The following is a 27,626-nucleotide window of genomic DNA, read 5'->3' as shown; positions in this document are numbered from 1 at the left end:
CACATGACCAAAACAATCTTGGCATACCCTTTTCTATTCCTGATAAAATATCTTCTTTTACATCTCAACATTCCCTTATCACTCTGTAGTATCTGACTTGGAATAATTACTTACTAGTTTTCTAACGCTAAGTATGATAAATAACCTAACCCTGAATGATGGTCAAATGTAGATCCAGATCTCTCCAAATTCGAGGAGAAAAATTATGTGTTTTAAAAAGAAGGTATTTAATAGGAATAAGCTTAGATGGTTGGGTCATGTGAAAAGGGTGAATGAAAGCAGGTAGACTAGGAAAATATACAGAGTGTGAATGGGAACGTTGGAGTGAAAGAGACGAAGTAGTCCTTCTGTCGTTAAGTTTATTGGGAAGTACAATCCCAGTAGTTCTGCTAGTAATACTGCTCGGGAGAACTAATGGTATGGGGGGAATGTCTGTCAAACGTTACACACACAAACTGTCACACATAACCTAGCGGCCACTATACCTTCAAAAATGATCTAAAATTACTACATATTACATACACAACTAATCACCACGTAAATCACGACCTGGTTGTCCAAATTCACTCGTAACTCGGAGTACATTATGTAACTGCCATTAAAATATAGCTTACGCCAAATTGGATGTATTACCAAATTTGTGATGTCTAAATTGAGGTTTACTTGCAGTATGGAGTAGAAGATGGCTTGTCGATGCATTTGATAAAGTAATCTAAAAGGTTTAATCTGTGGTAAATGGTTAACCTGTTGGCAACCAACCTCTTTTCATCAAGGACAGCATATCATTATTTATCATGAAATAACGTTGTGACATTTGCACCCAAAATCACGCTTCTTTTCAAAGTTGGTAATTAGGCATACGAGTATCATTCCTCGAGCCATGATACTTTTTTCTCTTCATCTTATTTATCAATCACAAACTCTTTCAAAAGACGTTTAATTTAATCTCATTTCATCATACAGTCAAAATAACTGAATTCTCAGAGGCAGATCAACTAGCTATTACAGGAAACCACAATTAATAGCTAGAATTACATAACCAATCTGGACAAAGATTATTTTAACAAAAACAAAATTGCATTAACCAGACAAGTTCTTGGTGATTCAACCGAACGTGAAGAAAAAATTCTAAAATATAATAAGTTAATGAGCCTTGCTTTCTTAATGGAGCTAGCAAAATTACCGTATACTACCGGTAATTCATCACGTAATGTCTAGCCTGTGGAATATGAAGAAGATTATGTCACACAAGGATATTGACCAGAGTTAGCTTGACCTCAATCGTTTGTCAAAAGCTACATCACTTATAACATAATGAATCTGTTTCAAGACTCTTTTCGCCGACATTTGAACTCAATTTGAAAAGATTAGTGTCTATTGTGTGATCATCTTCAATCATTTTAACGACATTTTGTGAGTTCACAATTGTTTTCTTTGTCTAACTTGAATAAGATAAATGAAAATAAATATCTATAAAAATCCGAATACATTTTTTTATTTTTACATCTTAACTAGTGTATATAGGAACAAGTAAATAAAAATTTAATTAAAATTCTGACTTTTTTTTTCTTAAACAAGTATTTGGCAAAATCCCCTCTTAGCGTACCCTTAGACAAAACCATATTTTCAAGTATATGTATCTATATATTGTCTGTCTATCTGAACTGGACCCAGTGGATTGGGTTATGCTTTGATTTGTCATTCTAGTGTCCTTTTATATAATTAGGTATCCTGAATCGAGAACAATTGGGCGACTATATAATCAAAAACCATTGTTCTATCGATACTATTATCGCTTGGGTAGGGCGTCACTAAAGATATTGTCTTCAATATTTTCTGCTCTTTCCAGCATCTGGGTCGGCCATCTATCATACGCGTTAAACAGATCATAATGGTCGTGTTGTAATGAGGCATACCTACGTACCGTTCCCTTCAGATTGCTCTGGGATTCGAAGCGAGAACAATTGGCCGGCATTGCGCCATTGACATGGGATAATAGACGCTAATGGCGTCTTGTTTGGTCATCGCATTTCTGAGTATATCGAGCCTTAAAATAATGATAGGGTGGTACAAATTAAAACTAGTAAGTGTCAGTGAATGAATGGTTTGGTTATTAAATTGTAAATTGATGAATATCTGGGGTTATACAGCCACTTACTAGATTTAGTAGCCACTTATTAGAATATCTGGGTTTATACTTCTTGAAACGAACATTTACCCAAAAAAAAAATATTTTTTATCTCATTCTTTAAAAAGGAATCTTCTAATTTTAATACAAAAGGATCAATGCAAAAAAAATCTTAAAGGATAAAAGCCATTCCTTGTCGCGCTGTAAACAAATCAGAAGTTCAAGCACCCCGTTCATAAAACCTCGATAAAGTGACCAAAAATACCTCCCAGCTTGCGATGTCGTACAAAATCTCTAAGCGTTTTGGGCATCACTCTATAGAGTGCGTGCTAAAGCAAGTTCAGTGCAATCATTTCTTTTTCACGACGTATCAGTAATTTCTTTTTGTTTACTCCTGATTTCAGATGGTATCAACAAGTATCTAACTTACACATTTTGCAGACACAACATCTCTTCATAACCACGATCTCTGCACACTCTGTCACTTCATTCACGTCCCTCATACGAGTAGTATAAAATATTGATATAGATTCTATTTTATCATGTCACACGTATTGAGCAGCAAAATCTTTCTTCAATGAAACTATATAGGTTAGACGGCCTCTGTGGCGCAGCGGTAATACGCTTGCTGTGACGTCGGAGGTCCAGGGTTCGATTCCGGTCAGGGCATGATGAGAAACGAATCTTCTTTCTTCTGAATCTGATTTCTCTGTTTGGTCTGTACTTGGATGTTTATCTATCTAACTATTTATATAAAATATAGTATCGTTGAGTTAGTATCTCGTAACACAAGTTTCGAACTTACTTCGAGGCTAACTCAATCTGTGTTATTTGTCCCGTATATATATTTATTTATTTATATAATGGTAAAAAATAATATGTTTAAAAAGAACTTAGGAATTTTCTCGAAGGCCTATAATATGATTAAAGTATAGTATAATCAGGTCGCCCTGCAAAATGTCAGCATCGTGGCCTCGGCTCAACTCAGATTCATTTCTCAAGCGCCACTGACGATAACATGATAATGCTATGAAAGTCTCACATCAATCATTTGGAAATTACTCTCCAAAAGGTAATAATTGCTGTTTTGATTTGTAGTATAATCATTTAATGGTCATCTGTTTCTCGTTGTTCTGTATTATGATATTATTCACTCGTTCATTAAATAATCACGTCTATACCCCTTGTGAGGTAGACAGAGTCAGCAGTCTTAAAAGACTGATAGGCCACATTCAGCTGTCAGGCTTAATAATAATATTGAGATTCAATTATTTAATAAATAGGTTCATGTAATCTTAATTTCGTACAAACGAAACTTACAGAATTTTGCAGTTTGACACGAATAAACTGCCGTCTCACCTCCGCGAATATGCCAGGCATGCAATATGTGTAGGTGGCAAAGTGGCAACAAAGTCTAATACAAATATTTAATGTATTAAATATTTTTAAAAACATCTCGTCAAACATCAATCCCGTGATTAATGATTTTTAAAAAAGGTATAAGGCGACTTAATTCCCTATAATGTCTCCATTATTACTCTGTCCTGTATCTTCATCACAGCCATAACCAACCTCAGCTAATAATTTCAACAACGAACCATAATTTGCCCTTGCCCTCTGTCAGATCTACAAACGTCAATAAAATGTCAATAAAATGTCGAGATAAAATGGAACAAAACTATAGATTTTGGCTCAAATTCGAAAAAATACAATGCTGTGTCATCTTATTTATCCTGACTCCCGGCTATTTCTACGTCGAAATGGCCATTGTTCGACCAGAATTAGTCGCCCAGTACTCCATGGGGAACCTCAAACATGGGCTGCACATCGCACTGTCTGCATTCTGCTTCATCAACGTCATTGGAAACATGATCATGGTCATCATCACTGACACCACTGTGAAGAGGGGCAGTCTCGATGGAGTTTACTGTGATATCTGCAAAATTAGAAGACCTTTCGACGCGTGGCATTGTAAGCTCTGCAATGTCTGCATCGAAAGACGAGACCATCACTGCTTGTTCCTGCACCGCTGCATAGGACTCAACAATCAGCGGTATTACTTACTCTACTTGTTCTATCTGACCGTTTCCATGATCTACTCCATGTATTACAACTATCTCTTCACCAATTCCAAGTTCGATGGGTACGGGCTCTTATTGTCCATCAGTCGATTGCTTAATCCTATGGTGAGGATTTTACTCAAAAGTTATTGTGTGGGAACAGAAGATCTTTGTGCTTTGTTTTTCATGATCAATATAGGTGTGTTTTTATGGTCTACAGCGCTTCTACATTTCCATTTAAAGAATGTGATCAGGGGGCTTACTTGGCATGATGCTCTTTTGAGAAAGAAATTCTATGAAGGCACCAAACTGTCTCATGAAATGTGGCAGGAGAATTTGATGAGCGTTTTCGGAACAAGATGGCATTGGGCTGTGTTGTGGCCGTTCGTTGAAAGTCCTCCACATGGACGATTCAAAACTTGTTTGAAAATCGCTTGAATATTTTTTATTTAGCATAGAATGATATTTTAAATCAAAGTTTTTAGTATTGTTAATGTTTAATATAATGTTGATCAATAAATTGGTGTATTTATTTTTATTTCTTCTTGTCTAAAAAACTGTTTTATTTTTCTATACAATGGAACTGCGTGTGTACTTCGCACTTTTAATTTTATGCCTCATGATATATTTTTAAAGCATATATTTCAGGGAACTTTTAACTACCTTTATACTCCTCTGAAAAGAGGCGTGATTTTGTATTACTAGGTCATAAAACTGTTAGAAAGTCTTTATCTGTAAACTAAAAAAAACCTTATTTATATTGATGCTGGGAACTACACGGCACATATTTATGTATATACTTTCAATATATTCAAAAATTTCCCATTAATATACTTAAAACTTATTCTTACTTCCATATCTTAGCGGGAAATTTTAAAAAGATCAATAAATCGCTTATAATATTACAACCTTCGACGGAAACTTTGATTTATAGCCTCTTAAACTCCGATGACTATTTAATTGATGGCATACGTTTAATTGATTAACCAATCATTAATCAGTTGCGTGATGAAGAATTAGAAAAGATAACAGATCTTTTCAAACACCCGCACTGTCCTCCAAGAGACGATTAGAGAACTTTCTATCGCTTTTGATTCTATCTCTCATATTTTTACCCACATCTCAAAGTAATGTGTTACGTTAGGTGATTATCAAGTTTATAAAAACATATAAAATATAAGAACATATAAAACAGGAGCCATTTCGACGAACCTGTTATTTAAAATTCAATTTCTTTTATTTATAATCCATTATTATGGGACATTTCAACATCACTTAATAATCGTCGTGTCTTTTAGTTTCACAACATTGATTGACGTCAAATAAATTATTTCAAATTAAGTTTACTGCGGCTTACTAAGCGTCAGTGCAGAAGAAGCAGTAACAAACTGCACTGCAGGATTTTCTTTAATAACTTTTACCTTACAATTATCGAAACTTGGAAAAGAAAAAAATTCGCTCCAAAATTCATCTCTCCTCTCATGGGTTTACTTGAAGAGATTTCTATTAAAATAAGTAGCACCTTTGTACTAGAATGCTCTGTTTTTACTGTATTAAATACTTCTGATTATAATATTGTGTATATAAAAAAATAAATAAAGAATAGAAATGTGGACGAGAGAATACGATAGAATTGTTATATTTCAAAATTTTAAGATTTTTGCCTATAGTCTTACAATATATATTTTTTTATCTTCTAAGGACCACCAGATCTAAGACGACAGGAAAATAAAAACTACCAGAGAAAGAAAAATAAATATTTACAAATCACATAGGTACGTATTGACGTACTAACGCATATGATTAGATTAAAATAACACAGAACATGACGATTTATATTCTAGTGATAACCGATTACGAAATGAGACTGAACATAAAATATTCAATCCACGAAAGTTAATTATAATAAATTCGTTTACGGCGTATGCTTCGGTTGGATTACATCAGGAAAATAATTTATTATCACTACTAAACGTAGCGTCCGACCATTAAGTAAGTACAGTTAATGAAGCATTAAAATTCTGTCAATTGATACAAGTTTTTCAATGGTAAGCGTCGTAATGGTACGTCACTTGCGTCATGGCTTGCGTATCATACATTTTCATTTGAGTATACATACAATCTATGTATGTCATACATATGTACATAAAATCACGCCTTTTTCCCGAAGGGTGGGCAGAGACTACATTTTTACACTTGCAACGATATCTGCATACTTCTTTCGCTTCGTCCACATTCATAACTCTCTTCATGCAAGCTCGGCGGTTTCGGGTACTCTTGACTGTTTGGCTTTATCGCCTTTAACGTATATAACGTATTCTGTTTTCTATTAATGCTGGGAACCACACGGCAGGTTATAATATTAGTAAGGGATTAAATGACAACATCCAAGTATTTATTAATAACCACGGACAATTCAAAATAGATATCACGTAGCTTCAACCAGGAATCTTCCACACCAAACTTTAGTCGGCATGATCGGCATTCTTGTTTCGGCACGTGCCACCATGTCATCCTGTCATTGACATGCGCGTGCGCCGGTGACGAAGTGACGTAACCGTTACGTGAACAATGAAGATTAGCCTAGCCCATCGCCCGTTCATTGTTTGAGATTACAAATTATCAATATTTGAGTATTGATAGGAGGAGGAGGGATTCCTTTCAAATCTGCTGGAAACCACACGACAACATTATTGCAACAACAAGTACCTCATAAAGTAATAGCAAAACTAATGCCCAACCAATTTTGCGCAGTCACGTTAAAATAAAACATGCAGCCAACGATAACTGTCGAAGCTAGAATACGCATCGTCACGGCTGCAGCGGCGCACGCGCACGGCCGACCGTTACGAAGCCCGTTATGACGCCCTTTCTCGGTCGGTTATCTAACCGATATATCTATGTTTACCTTCTAAGAATGGTTGGTTTATATTTGACTTTATGATGGTATTGAATGCTAGATTTTACTTGGGGCTTTACTCCCGTGGGTAAAACAAGAAATTAATAAAGCATGTTACTTCGTGGGTCTGGTCTGTCTTTGTGTACATACATACATACATATGGTCATGTTTATATCCCTTGCGGGGTAGACAGAGCCAACAGTCTTGAAAAGACTGGATGTCTTTGTGTAAATTGGATCTTTTAACTTCTTTAAGGACAACTTACACAGTTTTAATACTCAGAAGTAATACTGAATACTAATGGATACATATATAAAAGACAACATTTCAAGAAGACTAGTTAAAACACATATAGCTAACATAAACCTTCGGCCGTGTTGCCCAGTGCCGTGTGGTTCTCGGCAGTGCCGTGTGGTTCCGGCACCAATACAAAAAACAATAGCCACTCCATCTCTTTCCCATGGATGTCGTAAAAGGCGACTAAGGGATAGGCTTAAAAACTTGGGATTCTTTTTTAGGCGATGGGCCAGCAACCTGTCACTAGTTGAATCTCAATTCTATCATTAAGCCAAATAGCTGAACGTGGCCATTCAGTCTTTCAAGGCTGTTGGCTCTGTCTACCCCGCAAGGGATATAGACGTGACCATATGTATGTATGTATGTAAACCTTCGGATTTATAATTTGACACAAAATAATACAGGCTGATTGAATGGAGGTTATGAGAGACCTCATTGGATCATTATAATTAACATAACGTATTATATAACCCGCGATAAACAGCCGAAATAAATCAAAAATCTCACAGTCTTGACAATAATCAAATTAAGTTTCGATTAAATGACTTTCCAAACTCAATTGCAGTGATAATTGAATTAAAATGGCGGATATTGAATGGTTAAGCAGTTGCGTAATTTTATGCGAATATACACAGAACAGGTAGAATACTCGTAGAAGAGATTTCTTTTTTCATTTTCTATCTATAAAGGGAAAACTATGATTTATTCTAGGTACTGTTAACCCTTAAAATTGCACTTGCATCAATGACACCTAGTCTTCTTCTTTCTGGCTATATTCCTGGATAGGAGACCGGAGTAAGCTCGTGACCATAGATACTGGGTTCAGATTTTTACACGAAGCGACTCTCATCTGATATCCGTAACTGTTGCAGGGAAACCTATCCCATGAATCATATAGTTACACACCCAGTAGCCTGAATGTGCAGGTTATCAAACTAGTACATATCTTACTTCGGAAATAGTCATTAATACATGGCCGCAAGTGGGATTCGAACCGGTGCCTTTTTGGCCAGGCACTTTACCGAATCGACCACCGACTCTCTAATGACACCTAGTCTATTCCACAGAATAAACTCAAACACTATTGGACCTGCTTTGATCATATTTGGCCGGTTTTCACTAAAACGCAGAGGAAAAGAGATGGGATATGTTTTCATAACCAATCAGATTTCGTTATTAACATACCTCTTCGCTTAGTTTCGGTAAAAATGGATCCCATCCCATGTCTCCGCTCCTCTCCACTTTGGTTTAAATCGGGCTCAAGGCACAGAGACACCTTAACCTTCGCGAATAATAAAAAATACATATTCTAGTATCATGTGGTTTCCAGCGCTTTAGAATAGAACAACTCCATATCTATTCCATGGATGTAGCAAAAGCCTACTAAGGGATAGGCTTATAAACTTAGGATTCCTCTTGTAGGCTATTGAATCTCAATACCACCATGAAGCCACATACAGCTGAGCAGTATTTTTTGGTATTACCACGGGAGCTTTACTCTGCTAGCTAGTGTGAAATAATATTCATTTTGACAAAATCCACGACCACGATATACCTTGAAAATTCATATTAAATTGAATGATATCTTTTTCATCATCCCAAGAGATAATTGTAAAAAAATATAGAAATGCTTAAAAACATTCAAAATATTTTCAAATATACCTAAGTACTACTAACCGTTAGTTATCGTCTTAAAACTTGTTTGCAACATTAAGTAAAAGATCTACCCGAAATCTGATCTATGTTATGAAATACCTTTATCGAATAATCTAAATTAACATAGCTTTAAATTAATTACACGCTATAATTAAAACAGGTAATAGTATTTTAAAACCAGCAGCATAAACATTACAACATGTTAAAACAATATTATCTCAATAAAGATGATCTTTCTCAAAATCGTTATGCAATCCGAAATTAGTTGCAGGTCCATCGATTCTTGCAATCGATGTAAATAATCGATTTTTTCCATTCGTCGTTGTTTCAGTACGAAAGGACTTTCGAAATGTTAATGCTTGTTTTAATTTTGCCGGCATTAAATACACTTCCTCTGTTTTGCCATCCATGCCATGCGGATTTCATTGACATTTAGTATGTAGTGTCTTTGAACCTTAATTAATTGGATTATTTAATTTTAAGGATTTCGTAATGAAATTGCTTAAGTACAAAATCGCGTGTTTTTTACTTTATAAACATACATACATATAGACACGTCTATATCCTTTGCCGAGTAGATGGAGCCAATAGTCTTGAAAAGACTGAAAGACCAATGATGGATGCTGACAGTCTTGGGATTAAATCAAAACGTCGTTACTTCATCCATAACCTTAGATACCAATAGCATTCTATATCAGCTGGCTGGAAAAGTCCTACGTACTTTCTTTATGTAAATAGCTTTTATGTTTAATGTTGATAAATCAACAAAATTAACAATGTAAAATATTTTTTCCTCATGGCTTTTAGTCCCGGTTGCATCCTCACCACTCTGGAGAGGAGCCCGGGGTATGCCTTTGACCACAGACCCTGGATTGGGTGAGTCAGGATTTTACACGACGCGACTCCCATGAGCTCCGCAACCTTTGCAGGTAAACCTGATCCTTATAAAAATGTTAAATACTGTGTAGTTGTACATCGCATTGTAATCCTTCCTACCAATTCGTCGCTATATTCAAAAGAAATGAAGCAACAAACAAACAATATAAATTATAAGGAGCATCGTGTCTCTCAACATCTACAGAGCTAGTGCTCGTGAGCGCACTATAAACATGATTAATAGCAAATATGAATGTTTCGTCAGTCCGTGCGAAATCAAATGTAACGAGGATCTTAGTGATACAAATGACAGTTTTTGTTCTACATACACATAGTCACGTCTATATCACTTACGGGGTAGACAGAGCCAATAGTCCCGAAAAGACTGAATGGCCACGTTCAGCTGCTCGGCTTAATGATGGAATTGAGATCCAAATAGTGACACATCGCCTAAAAAAGGATCGCAATTTTATAAGCCTATCCCTTAGTCGCCTTTTACGACATCCATGGAAAAGAGATGGAGTGGTCCTATTCTTTTTTGTATTGGTGCCGGGAACCACACGGCGCAATTGATTTTTTTTGTTCTAGTTTATGAAAATACTTTTGTCTTCTTCTTCGGAGCCGCGCATGACATGTCTTAAATTTTGCGACGTCCAGCCATGATCTTTTCGGTCAGCCCCTTCTACCTGGGCCCAGTGGTAGCGGCATGGCCAGACATCTGTTCCTCAAGTAGTCTGCCGTTTTCCGCAAGACATTTTACTCAAGACTCTCCTGCATTTTGTCTGCCTTTCCTTGAAACTTTATATCTAAAAGACCAATGTAATAGGAATTGACATATGATTGATATCGAGCCCATATCAAGTGACAAACGTTCAACAGTAGCGACAATGGCAATGCAACTTACTTCTTTTAATTGATACTGTCACACTTCAATAAGCGTTTCATATTTTGGTTATTAAATTAATCTCCTTGGTTCTTAAAGGAAGCGTGTTATGAAGGTCCTAATTGAGAACCTTGGGGTACTCCCCTATTGGCCACACACACAACACTCTCCCTATTGGAACAATTGTTGACCTCATTAATGAAATTTGTCGAAAAACTTTAATACAAACACATCATTATTAAAAAATATATATAATTTACCATTTGTGCCTGTAAAGCCTAGCCTAGCCTACTAGCCTTCTGGTTTAAATTATATCAAATAACAAATAAACCAGAAGGCTGGAGAAACTTCTGAACAACCTGCGAGAAAAATAGCATGTGCTAAAACAAATAAATTAAGGGAATAACACTCTTCCTATTGACTTACTTAAATATAATAATATATGTTAACTAGGTCAAGAGGTTCGCATGAGGAACGAAATATATTAAACGTAAAGCTTGTAAGAAGCCAAAGAAGTGTTTCTGTCTGTTTCTACCCCGTAAATTTGTGTATATTTGCTTGTTATGTTCAATGAAATTTTTTATTATGATGAATGTAGGTTACATTTTATTTGGAAATTCGAATCATATTGCATCAATGATCAAATGTACTATCAAACCAAACAAATCGATTTTTCAATCCAACACTACATTAAGTTATTCAACAACACTTTACATCTTGACTACAGCAAACAAATAAACACACCCACAAATGGCACCTGTAGAATGGACCTGTCAATATTTCGCAGCTTCTTCCGATGTTTATCACGTATCGATTTATTGCAACGTAGTTATGAAACAATCGATTATCGCTATTCGATTGTTGCCTTCAACTATATCGATTGACGCGTTGATTACGTCACGAGATGTCTTCGGTCGATCATCTGTCATAATGTGAATTATAATTTCTGCAACATCAAAAATTTTTAGATTCAAACGATAATGTTCGAAAAATGTCATGTTTTGCGTAATGTGTCAGTTAGATACATCAACAAAGTCTACGAAACTAGCTATATTATCAAAAATTGGTGCATACAAATCAATCTCTTCTCATCATGCAAAAGTCATCCATCTGTTTCCGAATTGAAATTTACTAAATGTTCAAAATTACTTATAAAGAAGTTAAGGCAAAGAATTGATAAAGCACTACATACATACATACATACATAAACTCACGCCTCTTTCCCGGAGGGGTAGGCAGAGACTACCTCTTTCCACTTGCCACGATCCCTGCATACTTCCTTTGCTTCATCCACATTCATAACTCTCTTCATGCAAGCTCGGCGGTTTCGGGCACTTTTGACCTGACCCTTCACCAGGACGTCCTTAATTTGATCAAGATATGTTCGTCTAGGTCTTCCCACCCCGACCTTTCCCTCCACACTCTTCTTGTATATCTGCTTAGTCAACCTGTTTTCATTCATCCTCTCCACATGACCGAACCATCTCAACATACCCTTTTCTATTCCTGTAACTACATCTTCTTTCACATCACAACATTCCCTTATCACGCTGTTCCTTATCCGGTCACTCAATTTCACACCCAACATACTCCTTAACGCTCTCATTTCCACCGCATTTATTCTGCTTTCGTGCTTCTTTTGCCATACCCAACTCTCACTCCCATACATTAATGTCGGGACCAACACGCCCCTGTGCACAGCCAGTCGAGCCTTTTTGGATAGTTTCTGACTGCTCATAAAGGCATGCAAAGCTCCATTCACCATGTTCCCCGCGTTCACTCTCCTTTCAATATCACTATCACACTTGCCATCTGATGTAAACTTTGATCCTAGATATACAAACTCTTTCACTTGCTCAACTTTTTCTCCTCCAATCAAAATATTACATGCTGTCATTTCTTTCTCCATTTCAAAAACCAGTGTTTTAGTTTTACTTACGTTCACTTTCATTCCTTTCTCTTTTAAAGCTTCATGCATACAGTTTACCATCTCCTGTAACTCCTCCGCTGATGACGCCAGTATAACCTGATCGTCGGCATAGAGCAGACATTTGACGAGTAATTCATTCATCCTTAATACACTTTCAGACTCTTTCAAATCTGTCAAACAACTATCCATAAATAGGTTGAACAGCCACGGTGACGCAACACATCCCTGCCTAACACCTTTCTCAATCTTAAACCACTCAGTGTGCGCTCCGTTTATCCTGACACAAGCACTCGAATCCTCATATAAGGATTTCAGTGCTCGTATCAAGAGACTGCTCACCCCATGCATAGAAAGTGCTGACCACAATTCATTCCTCTCAACTCTGTCAACAACAAATAAAGCACTACAATAAGAATACGATTACCAAAAATAAAATTATTTAATTGAGAAATTACTAAACACTTGCAATTTGACTAGACTGTTTTGAAAAGCAGTTGAATAACGTCTCAAAGCGTGAGATATAATTAGGTAAAATGTCTGGAGTAGAACGAATTTAAACTATACGAATTCTAGGCTTATCCGTAATATTAGAATTACTCTCTCTCATCTCTTTGTAAAATCTTCTGATACAGGCTTCAAATTCTCGAAGGCAAGAAAGTATTAATGTAGTTATACAAACATGTAGTCACGTCTATATCCCTTGCGGCGAAGACAGAGCTAAAAATATCAATGTGCATGAAAAAGGAAAGCACATAAACACCACCATAACAATATCTGCAGATGACAAATAATTACCTTGATTACGTTAGTATGTAAGCGGTTCTTTATCTTACCTGAAAAACACAATATACATTATTCCATTATATTATATTTATTACCTTTAATTCTTGCAAAAATCATAAAACCAAAGGTGGTTACAATTATTTCTTGCGCAACATTTCCATTAATAACAATAATTATTTTAACCTTTTGGAAGAAGATTCAATCAATTGATCGCACATTATTGACATCAACACATCAAATGAGCGATCCATCATCAGTAACTAAATATTACTAATAAATAATCAACATTTGCTTCACATTTTAACAAACAAGTCAAAAACATAATGCGTTAAAAAAATAGCGAACTTTAATTATGTCAATAAGAGTAAAACAGAATATGTGTGTATAATCAATACAGTATTAGTATTGCAAATAATTTGTAAAGAATCTCAAATTATTGTAATAAGTATTATCTCTCTAAGAGTATTAACTCATAAAATGAGTTTATTGTTATATTTTCAATTGTAAATGTGTTTCTCATGAAACATTCTCACCACAAACAGTAAGGCTGGTGAAAACAACCAATTATTCGTTATATCTTTATATTTGTTTCCGACATTATCTTATAATGGATATTTAATATTCAAACTCATCTCATATTTTCATTTATGTAACCTTATATAATGCTCAGTGATCAATTTAGTGCCGTGTGGCTCCCGGCACCAATACAAAAAAGAATAGGACCACTCCATCTCTTTCCCATGGATGTCGTAAAAGGCGACTAAGGGATAGGCTTACAAACTTGGGATTCTTTTTAGGCGATGGGCTAGCAACCTGTCACTAGTTGAATCTCAATTCTATCGTTAAGCCAAATAGCTGAACGTGGCCATTCAGTCTTTTCAAGACTGTTGGCTCTGTCTACCCCGCAAGGGATATAGACGTGACCATATGTATGTATGTATGTATGTATGATCAATTTAGAGATTAATTCTGCTGTTTGGCAATCTTGAAATTTACTTTAGAAGATATTACTTGAAGCGTTACTTCAGAGGTGTTTTCATAAATAAAATAATAACTGTATAACAATTTAGAGAAATACGAATTATTATTTTCTTTAAAAAGCGAAAATCTAAATGATGTAAAATGATTTTTATTTAGATAATCAATAAGTAACACTCTCTTTGTCTTGTCTTATGTCTTGTCTTTGTCAAAATGTCTTATTCAGACAGTGTAAAAATAAATCAATATATACGGAAATCTATCCCGTATATATTGATTTATACACAGATAGAGTAAGCCTTGAAGTTAGTTAGGCCGGAATTTGAACCAGGAAACCTACTGTGTCACAGACAAGCGCACTACCTCTACACAGCCAAATTTTATGTATTGACGTTGTAAATATGTAAAAATCAATATGTCTTATATCCCACAAAATACAGTAAGCATCAGCATCTATTCAACCAATACTTACATCAAAACCTAGACAATGTCAACATCACCAGTTTACAAAAACTGATGACTTAATCTTATTAAACTAAAAAAAAAAATATAACAAAAGATTCTGACCTCTGCCTGGGTCAAATTCAGTTACCGTAAATGCGTATTTTTTTTGCCATATTGTTCCAATCACAGCCTATCGCAACCTGGATCACGAGCGGACGAAATCTCTCGCTTTTATTTATTTGTTTGTTACAAACAGACACACGAAATCTTTTGTTGGGTTTCTATCGACAAATGGGAAGAGAGTTTCATCAACTTTTGAGCGAAAATTTGCAGGGTTACCATTGTGTGATCTCAAACTTACATCTTTTTTATTTATCATTTCTGGCTTGTTCCTTTAACTTGCTTGAAAATTAAATAAAATGTGTAACGATCTTCAAAAATCTTATCACACGGCCAAAATGCAATCTTATCGCATCATTTGAATAATTTTACTAATTTAAAAGCCAAATTACAGGTAATCCGTGTGGTTTCCAAACTGGCTGAAAAAAGAGTAGAACGCCTCCATCAGGTTAGCGATTAAGTTAGAAGAATTCTTTAAGCCTTACCAAAAATTATCGTATATTTTGAAAGCAAATTTTCTTAACTCCATATAAGTATTTGTGTTGAATATTTTCTCTTAATGGTGAGTATTTTCTCACTAAGGAATTAGCGTAGTTTCTTTAATACCAATCATTAAACGTTACCGTGTTAAACCTTGCATTTCCATAACACCAGTTCTAATTGTTGGTGAGGTAACACTAGCACTCCGCGCGACTTTCTCTGCGATTTGCATTCATAACGACGTACTGACTCACTAATATTATTAACTCGCGTTAATTACTTTATTTTAATTAAGCAATGTTTCGGTACGATGTTTACGATTTTAAGTCGAAAAAGAATGTGCATTTGATCAAAACTTTTGCCGTAGTTTCAAGTAACGTACAACGAAGAACAAATAATTCAGGTGAAAACTAGACATTTTAGCTTCGGTTTGTATATCTAGGATCAAAGTTTACATCAGATGGCAAGTGTGATAGTGATATTGAAAGGAGAGGGAACGCGAGGAACATGGTGAATGGAGTTTTGCATGCCTTTATGAGCAGTCAGAAACTATCCAAAAAGGCTCGACTGGCTGTGCACAGGGGCGTGTTGGTCCCGACATTAATGTATGGGAGCGAAAGTTGGGTATGGCAAAAGAAGCACGAAAACAGAATAAATGCAGTGGAAATGAGAGCGTTAAGGAGTATGTTGGGTGTGAAATTGAGTGACCGGATAAGGAACAGCGTGATAAGGGAATGTTGTGATGTGAAAGAAGATGTAGTTACAGGAATAGAAAAGGGTATGTTGAGATGGTTCGGTCATGTGGAGAGGATGAATGAAAACAGGTTGACTAAGCAGATATACATGGAGAGTGTGGAGGGAAAGGTCGGAGTGGGAAGACCTAGACGAACATATCTTGATCAAATTAAGGACGTCCTGGTAAAGGGTCAGGTCAAAAGTACCCGAAACCGCCGAGCTTGCATGAAGAGAGTTATGAATGTGGATGAAGCAAAGGAAGTATGCAGGGATCGTGGCAAGTGGAAAGAGGTAGTCTCTGCCTACCCCTCCGGGAAAGAGGCGTGATTTTATGTATGTATGTTGGCTTCGGTCCAGTGAGCATTTCTAGGAATGCAAGTACCCTTTAGTCTTGTCTTGAAAGTCCGTTATATATATCATTAAGAAAGCATAATCCGTACTCGTATAAACTCCTAGGTAAAACGACGGAAAAAATTTGTCCAGAAGTTTTTCAGAAACATGTTTCATTTTTAAGAAAAGTTCTATAAATAAATCATATAATCCATCTTTATTAGCACCATTGTAGGTAGTATTACTTATACATAAGTGTGTATTATAACAATACGGATATTTTTTTATCAAAGAACAGACATCACAGAGCGTTATGAAACTGATTATAATAAAAAATTATAGGTATCTAATCGGTATGAGATTCTGTTCATATACTACCGATTGCCAAAAGCTGACATATGATCATATAGTGTTGTATATGGACAAACAGATTACCATACATATACATATCATTGTTCATACATACATATAATCACGTCTATATCCCTTGCGGGGTAGACAGAGCCAATAGTAATCAACAGAATGATAGGCCACGTTCAGCGGTTAAGCTTTATAATAGAGTTGAGATACAAATAGTAACAGTTTGCTAGCCCATCGCCAAAAAGAAGTATCCCAAATTTATAAGCCCGTCCCTTAGTCGTTCTTAAGAATGACATCCATAAGAAAGAAATGGAGTGGTCCTATTCTTTTTTCTATTGATGCCGAGAACCACACCTTTTTCGTGTTTTTCGTGACCGCAAGTTATATAGACTTGACTATATGTACGTATGTTAAATTTATAGAACCCAATATAGATTCATATGAGTTGTTTGCACGTGCTTCAACTATAAATAGTATAAGTCTGTACCATCTCTGTAAAGATCATCAGCATCATCTAATTGCGAACTAACATTACTCATACGACATGTCATGACACACCCTTTGATGTTCAATACAATGAGACATTTATGAGAAACTTGAATGTCTATTGTCAACATTGTATGTGAATAGCAATGTTGAACGAATTGCCTTTATATAAGCCTACCAGTTCTTGCTCGCAAGTTCTTCTTTCAAAATTGTGAAAATCTATTTTTTTACCAATCGGAACTACGTTGTGACAGCTAAAACTTGACAATTCTATGAGTCAAATGATAGAAAGAAGAATGCAATATATTTATAAGAGTATGTAATATCCCCTTTCGTTTCGCTACTGTCGAAGATTTCACAGGCAATCTACATATATATATAATAAAGAAGATATATATCTTCTTTCGTGTTGGGTTAATTGTTTCTTAAAACTCATGTATAAGGTATTTTTATTCATCACAGTTACTGTTATTGCAAACAGTATCAGAGTGCAGTTGCTGCTTCTTCTGCACTGACACCTTGAGAGCGGCAGTGAATTTAGTTTTAAGTTATTTATTTGACGTCATCCAACGTTGTGAAACCAAAAGATATGACAATTATTAAGTGATGTTAAAATGTCCCATAATAGTGAAAAAAAAATGTTGAATTTGACTCAACCCTCGCCCGTTTTCTCATGCACCTAAGAACTAACAAGGAAGTAGCCCATGTTCTGTTTCAAGATCAAAATAAACAATTTTACCAAGTTTCATCAAAATAAATTCAGTAGTTTAACTGTAAAAAGGTCACAAACTTTTTTAACGCATCTATAAAGTTTGTATTGTGTCATAAAAATATTACTGATCACTATTGGCATTCTAAATATTTAACACGCGGAGTAACATAGCCGGCATACCTAAACTGTAATCACAAACTGGTAACACTTACTATTTGATTGTAGTTAAACTAGTTTATTTAAATATTCAAGCCAAATATCGCATATAAATCTGTCTAATACGGGTATCGAATCTTTGGAACGTAATGTTACATCATATGATTATAGACTTTAGTTGTTAAATAATAGGATTAATAGTAGAATGGTAGGTTTGTTTGGTAGTAAAAGGCGTAAACTAAGTATTTAGGTCTTCTGCCACACGCCAGCGAGCAGTAAGCAGGCGTGACAGACGAACAATGCAACAGCTTTTATATTTATGCGATGAACAGAGGAAATTATAGTTTTTGCGCGACTCTTGTACGGCGACCACAATGGCTATTTGTATGAATTGAACTTATTTAGATTTTAAATTGGAATCTATTTGAGTTATTGCGATTGGATGTTTACCTTTTGTTGGAAGTTTCTGTTAAGTATACTCAGACATATATACCTAAAATCATCTTACCACAATCTCTGCATACTTCTTTCGCTTCATCCACATTTATAACCCTCTTCATGCCAGCTCGGCGGTTTCGGATACTCCTCAGTAATAATTACCATATCATCAATCATCCTTCATGGGATAAATCCGCCTTTGCAAGTGATTTGTTTCTTTTATAATTATGAACTTACTATTTTCTTGTTACTGTGTAAATTTCTATGCAATAAAGATATTACAAACAAAAACACAAACAAATTATCCGTCAATAAAAGACCATGAAGCTAGCGTTGTTGATGCCTACTGTTGCTCTGTCTACCCCGTAAGGAATGAGATGCCTGCCCTACTGTGCCAATTTCAAGATTATATGTAGCCTATTTTATAAATAACATAAGCTCAAGTCCAAAATCGTTACTGTATATACCAAAATCGGTTCAGTATTTTTGAGTAGGTAATGCTAATACTTTTCTCTTTATAATATAAGCACATTTAAAATATTCATACTGAGTCACTTACTAAATTATTTTGGATCCCATACTGCTCACTTAAACCGACTAATGTGTATGTCACCCCCCACACATAATCAACTTATCTGATTAATCGATTTTCGAGGAACGCGGAAGAGTCGTGCGGATCGTGTCGTGACTACATATCGATGCGAAATCGATTGACAATCGATGCGCGACTCGACGTCACTGGTCCAGAACAACGAGTGACAAACTGTGAAGCGATTGATCAACGCTTGTTTCGTAGTTCATTTTTAGTGCGGTACGGGGGAGTCCCGCACTCTCATGCATAAAATCTCGTCTATATCCCTTGTGGGGTAGACAGAGTCAGCAGTCTAGAAAGACTAATGGGGAACCTTTGACTATTAGGCTTTATGATAGAATTGACCTTCCCCACACTCTCCCTGGTGAAGATCCAGGGGTCGTCTGTAAAAATAAATTCCCATCCGATACAAAAAAGGGCAGTATATACTTACATACTTTTGCCTGTTTGTATGTTTCTAAGCCTTTGAAGCCCAAATTGTAAAAGCCAATCAATCAATGTGCCGTGTGGTTCCCGGCACCATTACAAAAAAGAATAGGACCACTCCATCTCTTTCCCACGGATGTCGTAAAAGGCGACTAAGGGATAGACTTATAAACTTGGAATTCCTCTTTTAGGCGATGGGCTAGCAACCTGTCACTATTTGAATCTCAATTCTATCACTAAGCCAAACAGCTGAGAGTGGCCTATCAGTCTTTACAAGACTGGTGGCTCTGTCTATCCCGCTAGGGATATAGACGTGATCATATGTATGTATGTAGAATTTTAATGTCTATAGTCCGTGAGTAAATGAGCTAACTATGAGTACATATATCTGATATCAATAATTCCTCGCATAATTTCTATCGCCTACAAGACACGGCTAAATGATTGTTGTATTAGGTCATTGATTTGGGTTCTGCATGCCTCATTTTTTGTTGTCATGTAAATGTCGCGTGCAGTATGAGTGTACGTCTATTTAGGTATATATGTATATTGCTCATATGCTTATCATACAGCATTTATTACTGGTAAGTAAGTATTTTTTTATAACTTTAGTATAATTTAGTGCTCCCAAAGCTTAAGCCAAGCAGTCTAACGTGGCCTATCAGTGTTTTCAAGGTTGTTGGCTCTGTCTACCCCTGTCTAAAGACATGTCTATATGTATGTATGTAAGTGCTCCTATTTTCAATGTAGTCAAAACGTCGGTAGCTATGGCCGGTTAAGTTATTAAAAACCGTTCTCATACCAAAGAGCACAGGTTCGAATCTTGATACAGCCATACTCAGTGACTTTTTATCTAAATAACGTTTCATTGTGTGATTGCTAACTGATTCTCTGATAGTTTTATGAGAAAACATCGTTAGGTAACTTGCACATTAAGATGTCTGTATAGGCTCCCTGCAAAGGTTGCGGAGATCAGACGAGAGTCGCTTAGGTAGTCTTCTTCTTCTTCTTTCTCCTGGCTATAGTCCCAATTTATTTGGGGTCAGCCCTCCTAGTATTTCTGCGCCACACCACACGGTTGAGGGTTGGTCTGTTTGTTAATGCATGTACTCTTCAGGTCATTCTTTATTGTCTGCATCCAGGTCATTGGAGGTCTTCCGCGGGGTCTTCTGCCTTCCTCCATGCTCAGAACTCTCTTAGTCATATGGTCATCATCCCTTCTCATTACGTGGCCGTACCAGCGCAGGCGGCTGTAGTATAAAAAACTTAAGACCTGACGTACCCTGTTCTGAACCATGATCACAAGCGAAACTTGGGATCCACTCCAGAGTGGCGTGGACGCAACCAGAACTTACGCCAAGAGAAACATGAGTGAACCAATACTCTACCAATACTCTTAACGAATGCACCTTTGAAGTATCACGTTGAATGAAATTAGACAGGATTTTTTTAGATTTGAAGCTAATGGCGTCAAGATTATTATTAGCCAATGCCATTATTTTACATAGTAAAAACGACGATTATTTCCAAGCAGACGTGATTGGGACCACACAAATTAAGTAGACTGTGACATATAAAAACTATAGTTTTTTTAGCAGTCAGTTGGAGAAAGATATATTATAAAAATCACGTTATCTCACCATTATCTTAACAAAAACTTGTCACGCAATTGATAACATTCACGTTCAGGAAATATTTGGAAACTGTTGTTCTTTTGCATAACAGAATTTCAGTTATCCGCAAATAGCAATATTTATATAGAAATTATTTATTGCAAGCACAAATCTGATTCAAAATATCGAAATTATGTATTTAAAAATACTCGTATACTTAGCTAAATACTTACCTACCAAGGCCTAGTTATCAGTAACTTTAATAGTATGGTCTATAACTATTATAAGACAGTCTAATCTTTTATTGTTTGTACTTTTGCGTTTGATAATTGATGCGCTGGTTCCACAGAGGTTCTATTAATTTATTAAAAACTACAACTTCTAAAGGGTGTATCAGACGTAGGTATACTGTATAAAGTCTAGTATTGTTTGAAGTGAATTAATAAAAAATACAGTCTTTATTCACCATGAAGCATCTTCATATTCTCACAGATCATCATAATGTCAGCAATTATAACAATGTTCAGACAATGGTCAAAGACGGAAACGAGGTAAAAAATATACCTCGTACTCGCCAATTGAAATAATGGACATACAGACAGACAGACAATGTTATCTTACGTGCGTGATTTTAAGTAATTATTAAAGTGTTTAGCGCAAAAAATTGATTTCACCAAAAGATTTGTGAAGACGTTAAGATAAACAAATGTATTTTTAATTTAGCGGCCTTTGCTAGAATAGCCTTTTGTGCCTGTCAAAAATGAGGTTCGTAACTTGAACATGACGTTTTCGTATAGATACCAAAAAGAAAGAAATTTTCGATGCGTCCCTTTAAAATTACGAAGGCTTTTATTCCCCTCAGATTTATTTATTCTTTCTGAGAGGATACAGATAGAAAACTTAATTCGTACTGAACCAAACGGAGTCGGGCGCAGAAGCGAGTAACATAATAAAGACATCACTTCACCTCGAGCATCCGATCACGACCTGAGACTATAATCTTAATGTCCCGATTAAACAGAGGCCGCTTTACCCGACTGCACAAATCGTGGGAAGTCATGACTTTGTGTGCGTATAGGCTTGGAGGTCACGGGGTAATAACATATTATCTATCGTTTTATGATGTTTAATCTTATGGACTAAGTACTGGCCACCAATATACATAAAATACGCCTTTTAGCTAAGCAGAAACTACATCTTAAATAAACGCTATCACGCTTATCCCTAACGGGGAAGACAGAACCAATAGTGTCGAAAAGAGTCGAAGGCAACGTTTAGCTGGGCTTATGCTGAAATAGAGATCCAGATATCGACTAGTTTACAGCAATCGCTTTAAAGATGACTCCCAAGTTTAAAGGCTTTTACACACTGTGTTTTATCACTATACCAGGCCTACATAGACGTTTAAAATTAAAATACATACATATGGTCACGTCTATATCCCTTGCGAGGTAGACAGAGCCAACAGTCTTGAAAAAACTGAATGGCCACTCAATGTTCAGCTATTTGACTTAACGATAGAATTAAAATTAAAATGAGCGAGTTAATATTTGTTTTGGAAGAGAATGCTTGTATGTATTTCTAACAACTACATTTTTGTGCCTTTTGGTGGAAATCATGGTTCCGTGGGGTGCATCAGCTCATTAGCTCTTTAATTTTTTTTCTAAGAGACTGATCGAGGTAACCCGTGACCTTAAGGCTAGAAACTTCTTAGGTCAAAGATTCTTTTAACTTAGCAACCAGCCTTCTAGGCATGATTTACAGAGACTACACAATTTATAAATTACGAGTTTTATTTTTATTTTTCTCTTTCTATTATAATTTAAAATTTGAATACTGATGTAAGAAATAAACACATCTATTTAAATAAAGAAGAGAATTAATTTGGGCAAGTAACTTACTTTCGATTCTAAAAACTAAAGTTGACAAACAACGTACCTATTTCTAGGCATTAAATACAAATTGAATCTCGGTTCTATCATTAAGCCAAATAGCTGAACGTGGCCATTCAGTCTTTTCAAGACTGTTGGCTCTGTCTACCCCGCAAGGGATATAGACGTGATCATATATATGTATGTATGTAAATACAAATTGACACGGAAATTATAAGGAATATTAACCATACAAGTCACGAATATTTGTTTATTTTACAGTATTAGTACGAGATTTTATCAGAAATATCGCTGGTGTTTTTACAACATTAATTAGAATTAAAGTATCATTAGGGATATTACCGATATTTTTTCGTTGAAATATATATTAAAAACACCTCGTATTTAAAAGAACCCATGTTCACGACTCATGATATCACAAAAATTAATATAAAAAAACAGGTAATTCCATCGAGTAACAAACAATAATTAAAATTATAAATTCGTTTCGCCGTCATTTCCGTGTGATAACAAACACGTTTTCATTATAACTTCATTAGCAACAATAAAAGGGCACAAAAAGTTACCTTAGAATAGAATATTTTATTTTAAAAAATATATGACTATCTACGTAATCTCATTCATTTTTTGTTAAATTTAAAGGATAAAAATAAAATATATAAAGTATAAATTTTCATATCTATACTAAAGAATTTGTTTGTTTGTTTGAACGCGCTAATCTTTGGAACTACTGGTTCGAATTGTAAAAATATTTTTGCGTTGAATAGATGATTAATCGAGGAAGGCTTCAGGCTATATAACGTCACGCTGCAACTATAAGGAGCAAAGAAATAATGGAAAAAAAACGGGGAAAATGATTCATCCTAGAGGGCTCTCAAGGATGAATAATTTTCCCGTTTTTTTTTCAATGATGCCCAAAATAACTATTCCACGCGGACGAAGTCGCGGACACGGCTAGTTTTTATTATTATGACCTATTAAATCATGTTATACATGTTAAAACAAGATAGGAAATGAAGTTAAGGTTAGAGAGGAGATATAAATAAGTGTAAGACTTGACAAGGCAGAAAATAATGTACTTAGTTGCATGTAGTAAATAAATTATTATGAAAAGATTATTATAAACATTTTAAATGACACAAAATGAAAACAAGTTCAAAGATCAAAATAGTTCACAAGGCACGATCTGTCGTGATCAGTTTGTTTTTGCAATAAAAATATAATTGCAAAAAATTGCGATCGTGTTCATTAATTTTAATTGTTGTTTTTATTTGAACAGCCGGAGGATTTTGTGTGAACAGTTTTTCAATTGGTAGTAGACAAAATTATTTAGTTTGAATAAGAAAAAATTCCAGATATTTCTATCAATGCACAGTGAATACAACTAACGATTTTTGTGTAAAATACATATATACATACATGTAAACACGTCTATATCTTAAAAAAAAAACTGATAGGCTACGTTCAGCTGTTTAGCTTCAAATAGTGACAGGTTGTTAGACTGTCACCTTAAAGAAGAATCTCAAGTTAATAAGCCTATCCTTTAGTCGCCTTTTACGACATCCATGGGAAAAAGATGGAGTGATTCTATTCTTTTTTCTATAGGTGCCGGAAACCACACGGTAAAATAGTAATTATAATTAAATATCTCGGTAGGCAGGACAAAACATAGTTTTGATTTTCCCACGTAGACGGAGCATTGGTCAAGAGCTAGTAATAAAATAGAATCCCAATTCTCCGTCTCCAATCAAGTTAGATTCTGTAAAAAGGCGTTAAATTTGAATTGGAAATGAGAATTGCGCGAGCGTTGCGACGCAAACGCCGGAAAATTGTTGACAAAGATGATCTGTTGGGCAACGAGTCGACGGACTGATCTGCAGACGACCTTGAGGGATCTAATCCGTTTGCTCTAGGCATAGGATCTAAATAAAAAATAAAATTATAAAGATTCAATTTCAAGAAGAACATAAAATCAAAATCAATATTTTATTCACGAAATAGGCCTTCGCAGGCATTGTGCCACGTCATTTTACATGAAATAAAAATTAAGTCATATTCATTATATGTAATAGTATTTGTCAAAAAGCTACAAACTACCTAAGCACTTAACTCTCAGATTTTTTAAAAGTACATATATCTGGGGGCTTTGAGTTGACACTCAAAGATCAGAGACCTTGGACGTTCACCATCATACCATTGGTTATTTAATAATGCTTAAGTTACGATTAAATTCATTAATTCATTTAACCACGTCTATACCCCTTGCATTAGTTGAATCCCATAATATATAGGTATTCTTATTCTTCAGTTTCCACCTTTTACACAAATCACTTCTGAGACAGGTTCAATTAATAATAATTCTATCGTCATGTAACGCAAAAGCCATCCTGAAAAACATTTGAAATTGAAATTCCTAGCAGCGGTACTAAAAACAAGTTGAAATTAAAAATTTGCAACACAAATAAACCGCACATAATCGCTTGTCGCTTACATAAACATAATTATTCGCTGTGAATAATGAGGAAAACCGTTAAATCGAACTGAAACTGAAATTTGCAATTTTTTGCAAAACTATACAGAGATTGCTCTTATGGGGAAATAAGTTTAAGACGTGATGTTCGCATCACGACATAAAAAGTATCTAACTATAGGACTGAAAACAGTATTACTAAATTATAATTATATTTGGCTATATACGTGATGCAAATTGAGAATACAAATGAAAAATCGTTTGTATTGCGAAAACTATTTTTTGTGCTAAACTTTTTAGGTATTAACTCAATATCGCAAAGAAAAATTAAATATATAGTACCAATAAATTAAATAAATGTTTTATGCCTATTAATTATTTTATAACTAAAGCTCAAACACGGATTCATCTTCAAACTATCCATGTTTTTGAATAAATTCAAATGTTATTCTTATTATATGAATTACATAAAATGTCTGACCATGTTCGTGACCTGTCAGTAACAATTTGGTGGGATTACTTAATTAGTTTGATTAGTTTTTGTGAGCACAAGGTTCCGGGAGGCACAATTTGATAAATCACCGACGTGTTTGATGTTTACATAGTTACTTACGAATTTTACATAATCTAACTCAAATTAGTTTATCAAATACATACATACATGCAATAATCACGCTTTTTTCCCGGAGGGGTAGGCAGAGACTACATCTTTCCACTTGCCATAATCTCTGCATACTTCCTTCGTTTGATCCACATTCTAATTCTCTTTATGCTAGCTCGGCGGTTTCGGGTACTCTTGACCTGACTCTTTGCCAGGACGTCTTTAATTTGATCAAGATACTTGAAATTTAAGAAAATTATTATTGTAATTGAAAAATTATCTTCATTGTGCTAATGCGCGATGTGCATTTAAAGTCTTTCATAAGGCGTGGATCAAAAGATATCGTAACAAAAAAAATTAATGTAGCCTACTGAAAGCTGAGCTGAACCTATGAGATATACATATAAACCAATTCGTAAACAAATGTGCAAGAAGGTCTGCGATCCGATAAGATTGGCGCTGTGTCATACAACTTGTCACACCCCCCATTTCTGATTGACATCCACTTTGTCAAGAGTGAACAACAGAAGTGAGTGAGTGACAGAAGAATAACGGCTAAACAGCTTTTTAATTTCAGAAAGTTTAAACAAAGAGACAATTATTATTATCATTGAAATGACAGAAATCCGACTCTAGGCCTTGAAGTATAACTATGGAATGTCTAACACAGTACACGCAAAGATGAGAAAGTTAATTTTCACACATACATATGTACATACTAGCTGTGCCCGCGACTTCGTCCGCGTGGAATAGTTATTTTGGGCATCATTGAAGCCCTCAAGGATGAATAATTTTCCCCGCTTTTTTTCACATTTTCCATTATTTCTTCGCTCCTAAAAGTTGCAGCGTGATGTTATACAGTAGGCTGTAGGCCTTCCTCGATAAATGGTCTATTCAACACAAAAATATTTTTTTAATTCGAACCAGTAGTTCCTGAGATAAGCGCATTCAAACAAATAAACAAACAAACTTTTAGCTTAATAATATTAGTATAGATAATCACATCTATATCCTTTGCGAGGTAGACAGAGCCAACAGTCTTGGAAGACTGATAGGCCAAATATCAAACATGAGAGAGTAATTTTCATTCTCAACATAAATCTTTCTTCTTTTCAGTTCACAACATTACCTTTAGAGAATCAACATTTCATTCATTATGCGATTAGTAGATTATAAGCAGTTAAGATGCCTTTGTGCCACAAGTACGTGTAAAATTACCCATGCACGAACACGATGTGACCTCAATCTGCAACATACATACATACATACACACACAACAC

The 27,626-nt window shown here is 35.3% G+C and overlaps 2 protein-coding genes across 2 annotated transcripts in view; one reads left to right on the top strand and one right to left on the bottom strand.

The window, feature by feature from the left end:
• LOC106130828 (dual specificity protein kinase splB) overlaps positions 1-27,626 on the bottom strand; it is a 113,140-nt gene that overhangs the window by 57,671 nt on the left and 27,843 nt on the right. The window lies entirely within an intron of this gene.
• Positions 3,889-4,626, top strand: LOC132901902 (probable palmitoyltransferase ZDHHC24). The gene has a single exon (XM_060945071.1). It carries the CDS (start codon positions 3,889-3,891, stop codon positions 4,624-4,626), a length of 738 nt encoding a protein of 245 aa, XP_060801054.1.

This window comes from Amyelois transitella, chromosome 7, assembly GCF_032362555.1.
Source record: "Amyelois transitella isolate CPQ chromosome 7, ilAmyTran1.1, whole genome shotgun sequence".
Classification (NCBI taxonomy): Eukaryota; Metazoa; Arthropoda; class Insecta; order Lepidoptera; family Pyralidae; genus Amyelois; species Amyelois transitella.
The sequence above is the reverse complement of the archived record's forward strand: the minus strand, read 5'-3'. Positions and strand labels throughout refer to the sequence as shown.

What these genes read in the sequence shown, in the direction of transcription:
- LOC132901902 (XM_060945071.1), top strand. Translation starts at nt 3,889, where the DNA reads ATGGCCATTGTTCGACCAGAATTAGTCGCCCAGTACTCCATGGGGAAC.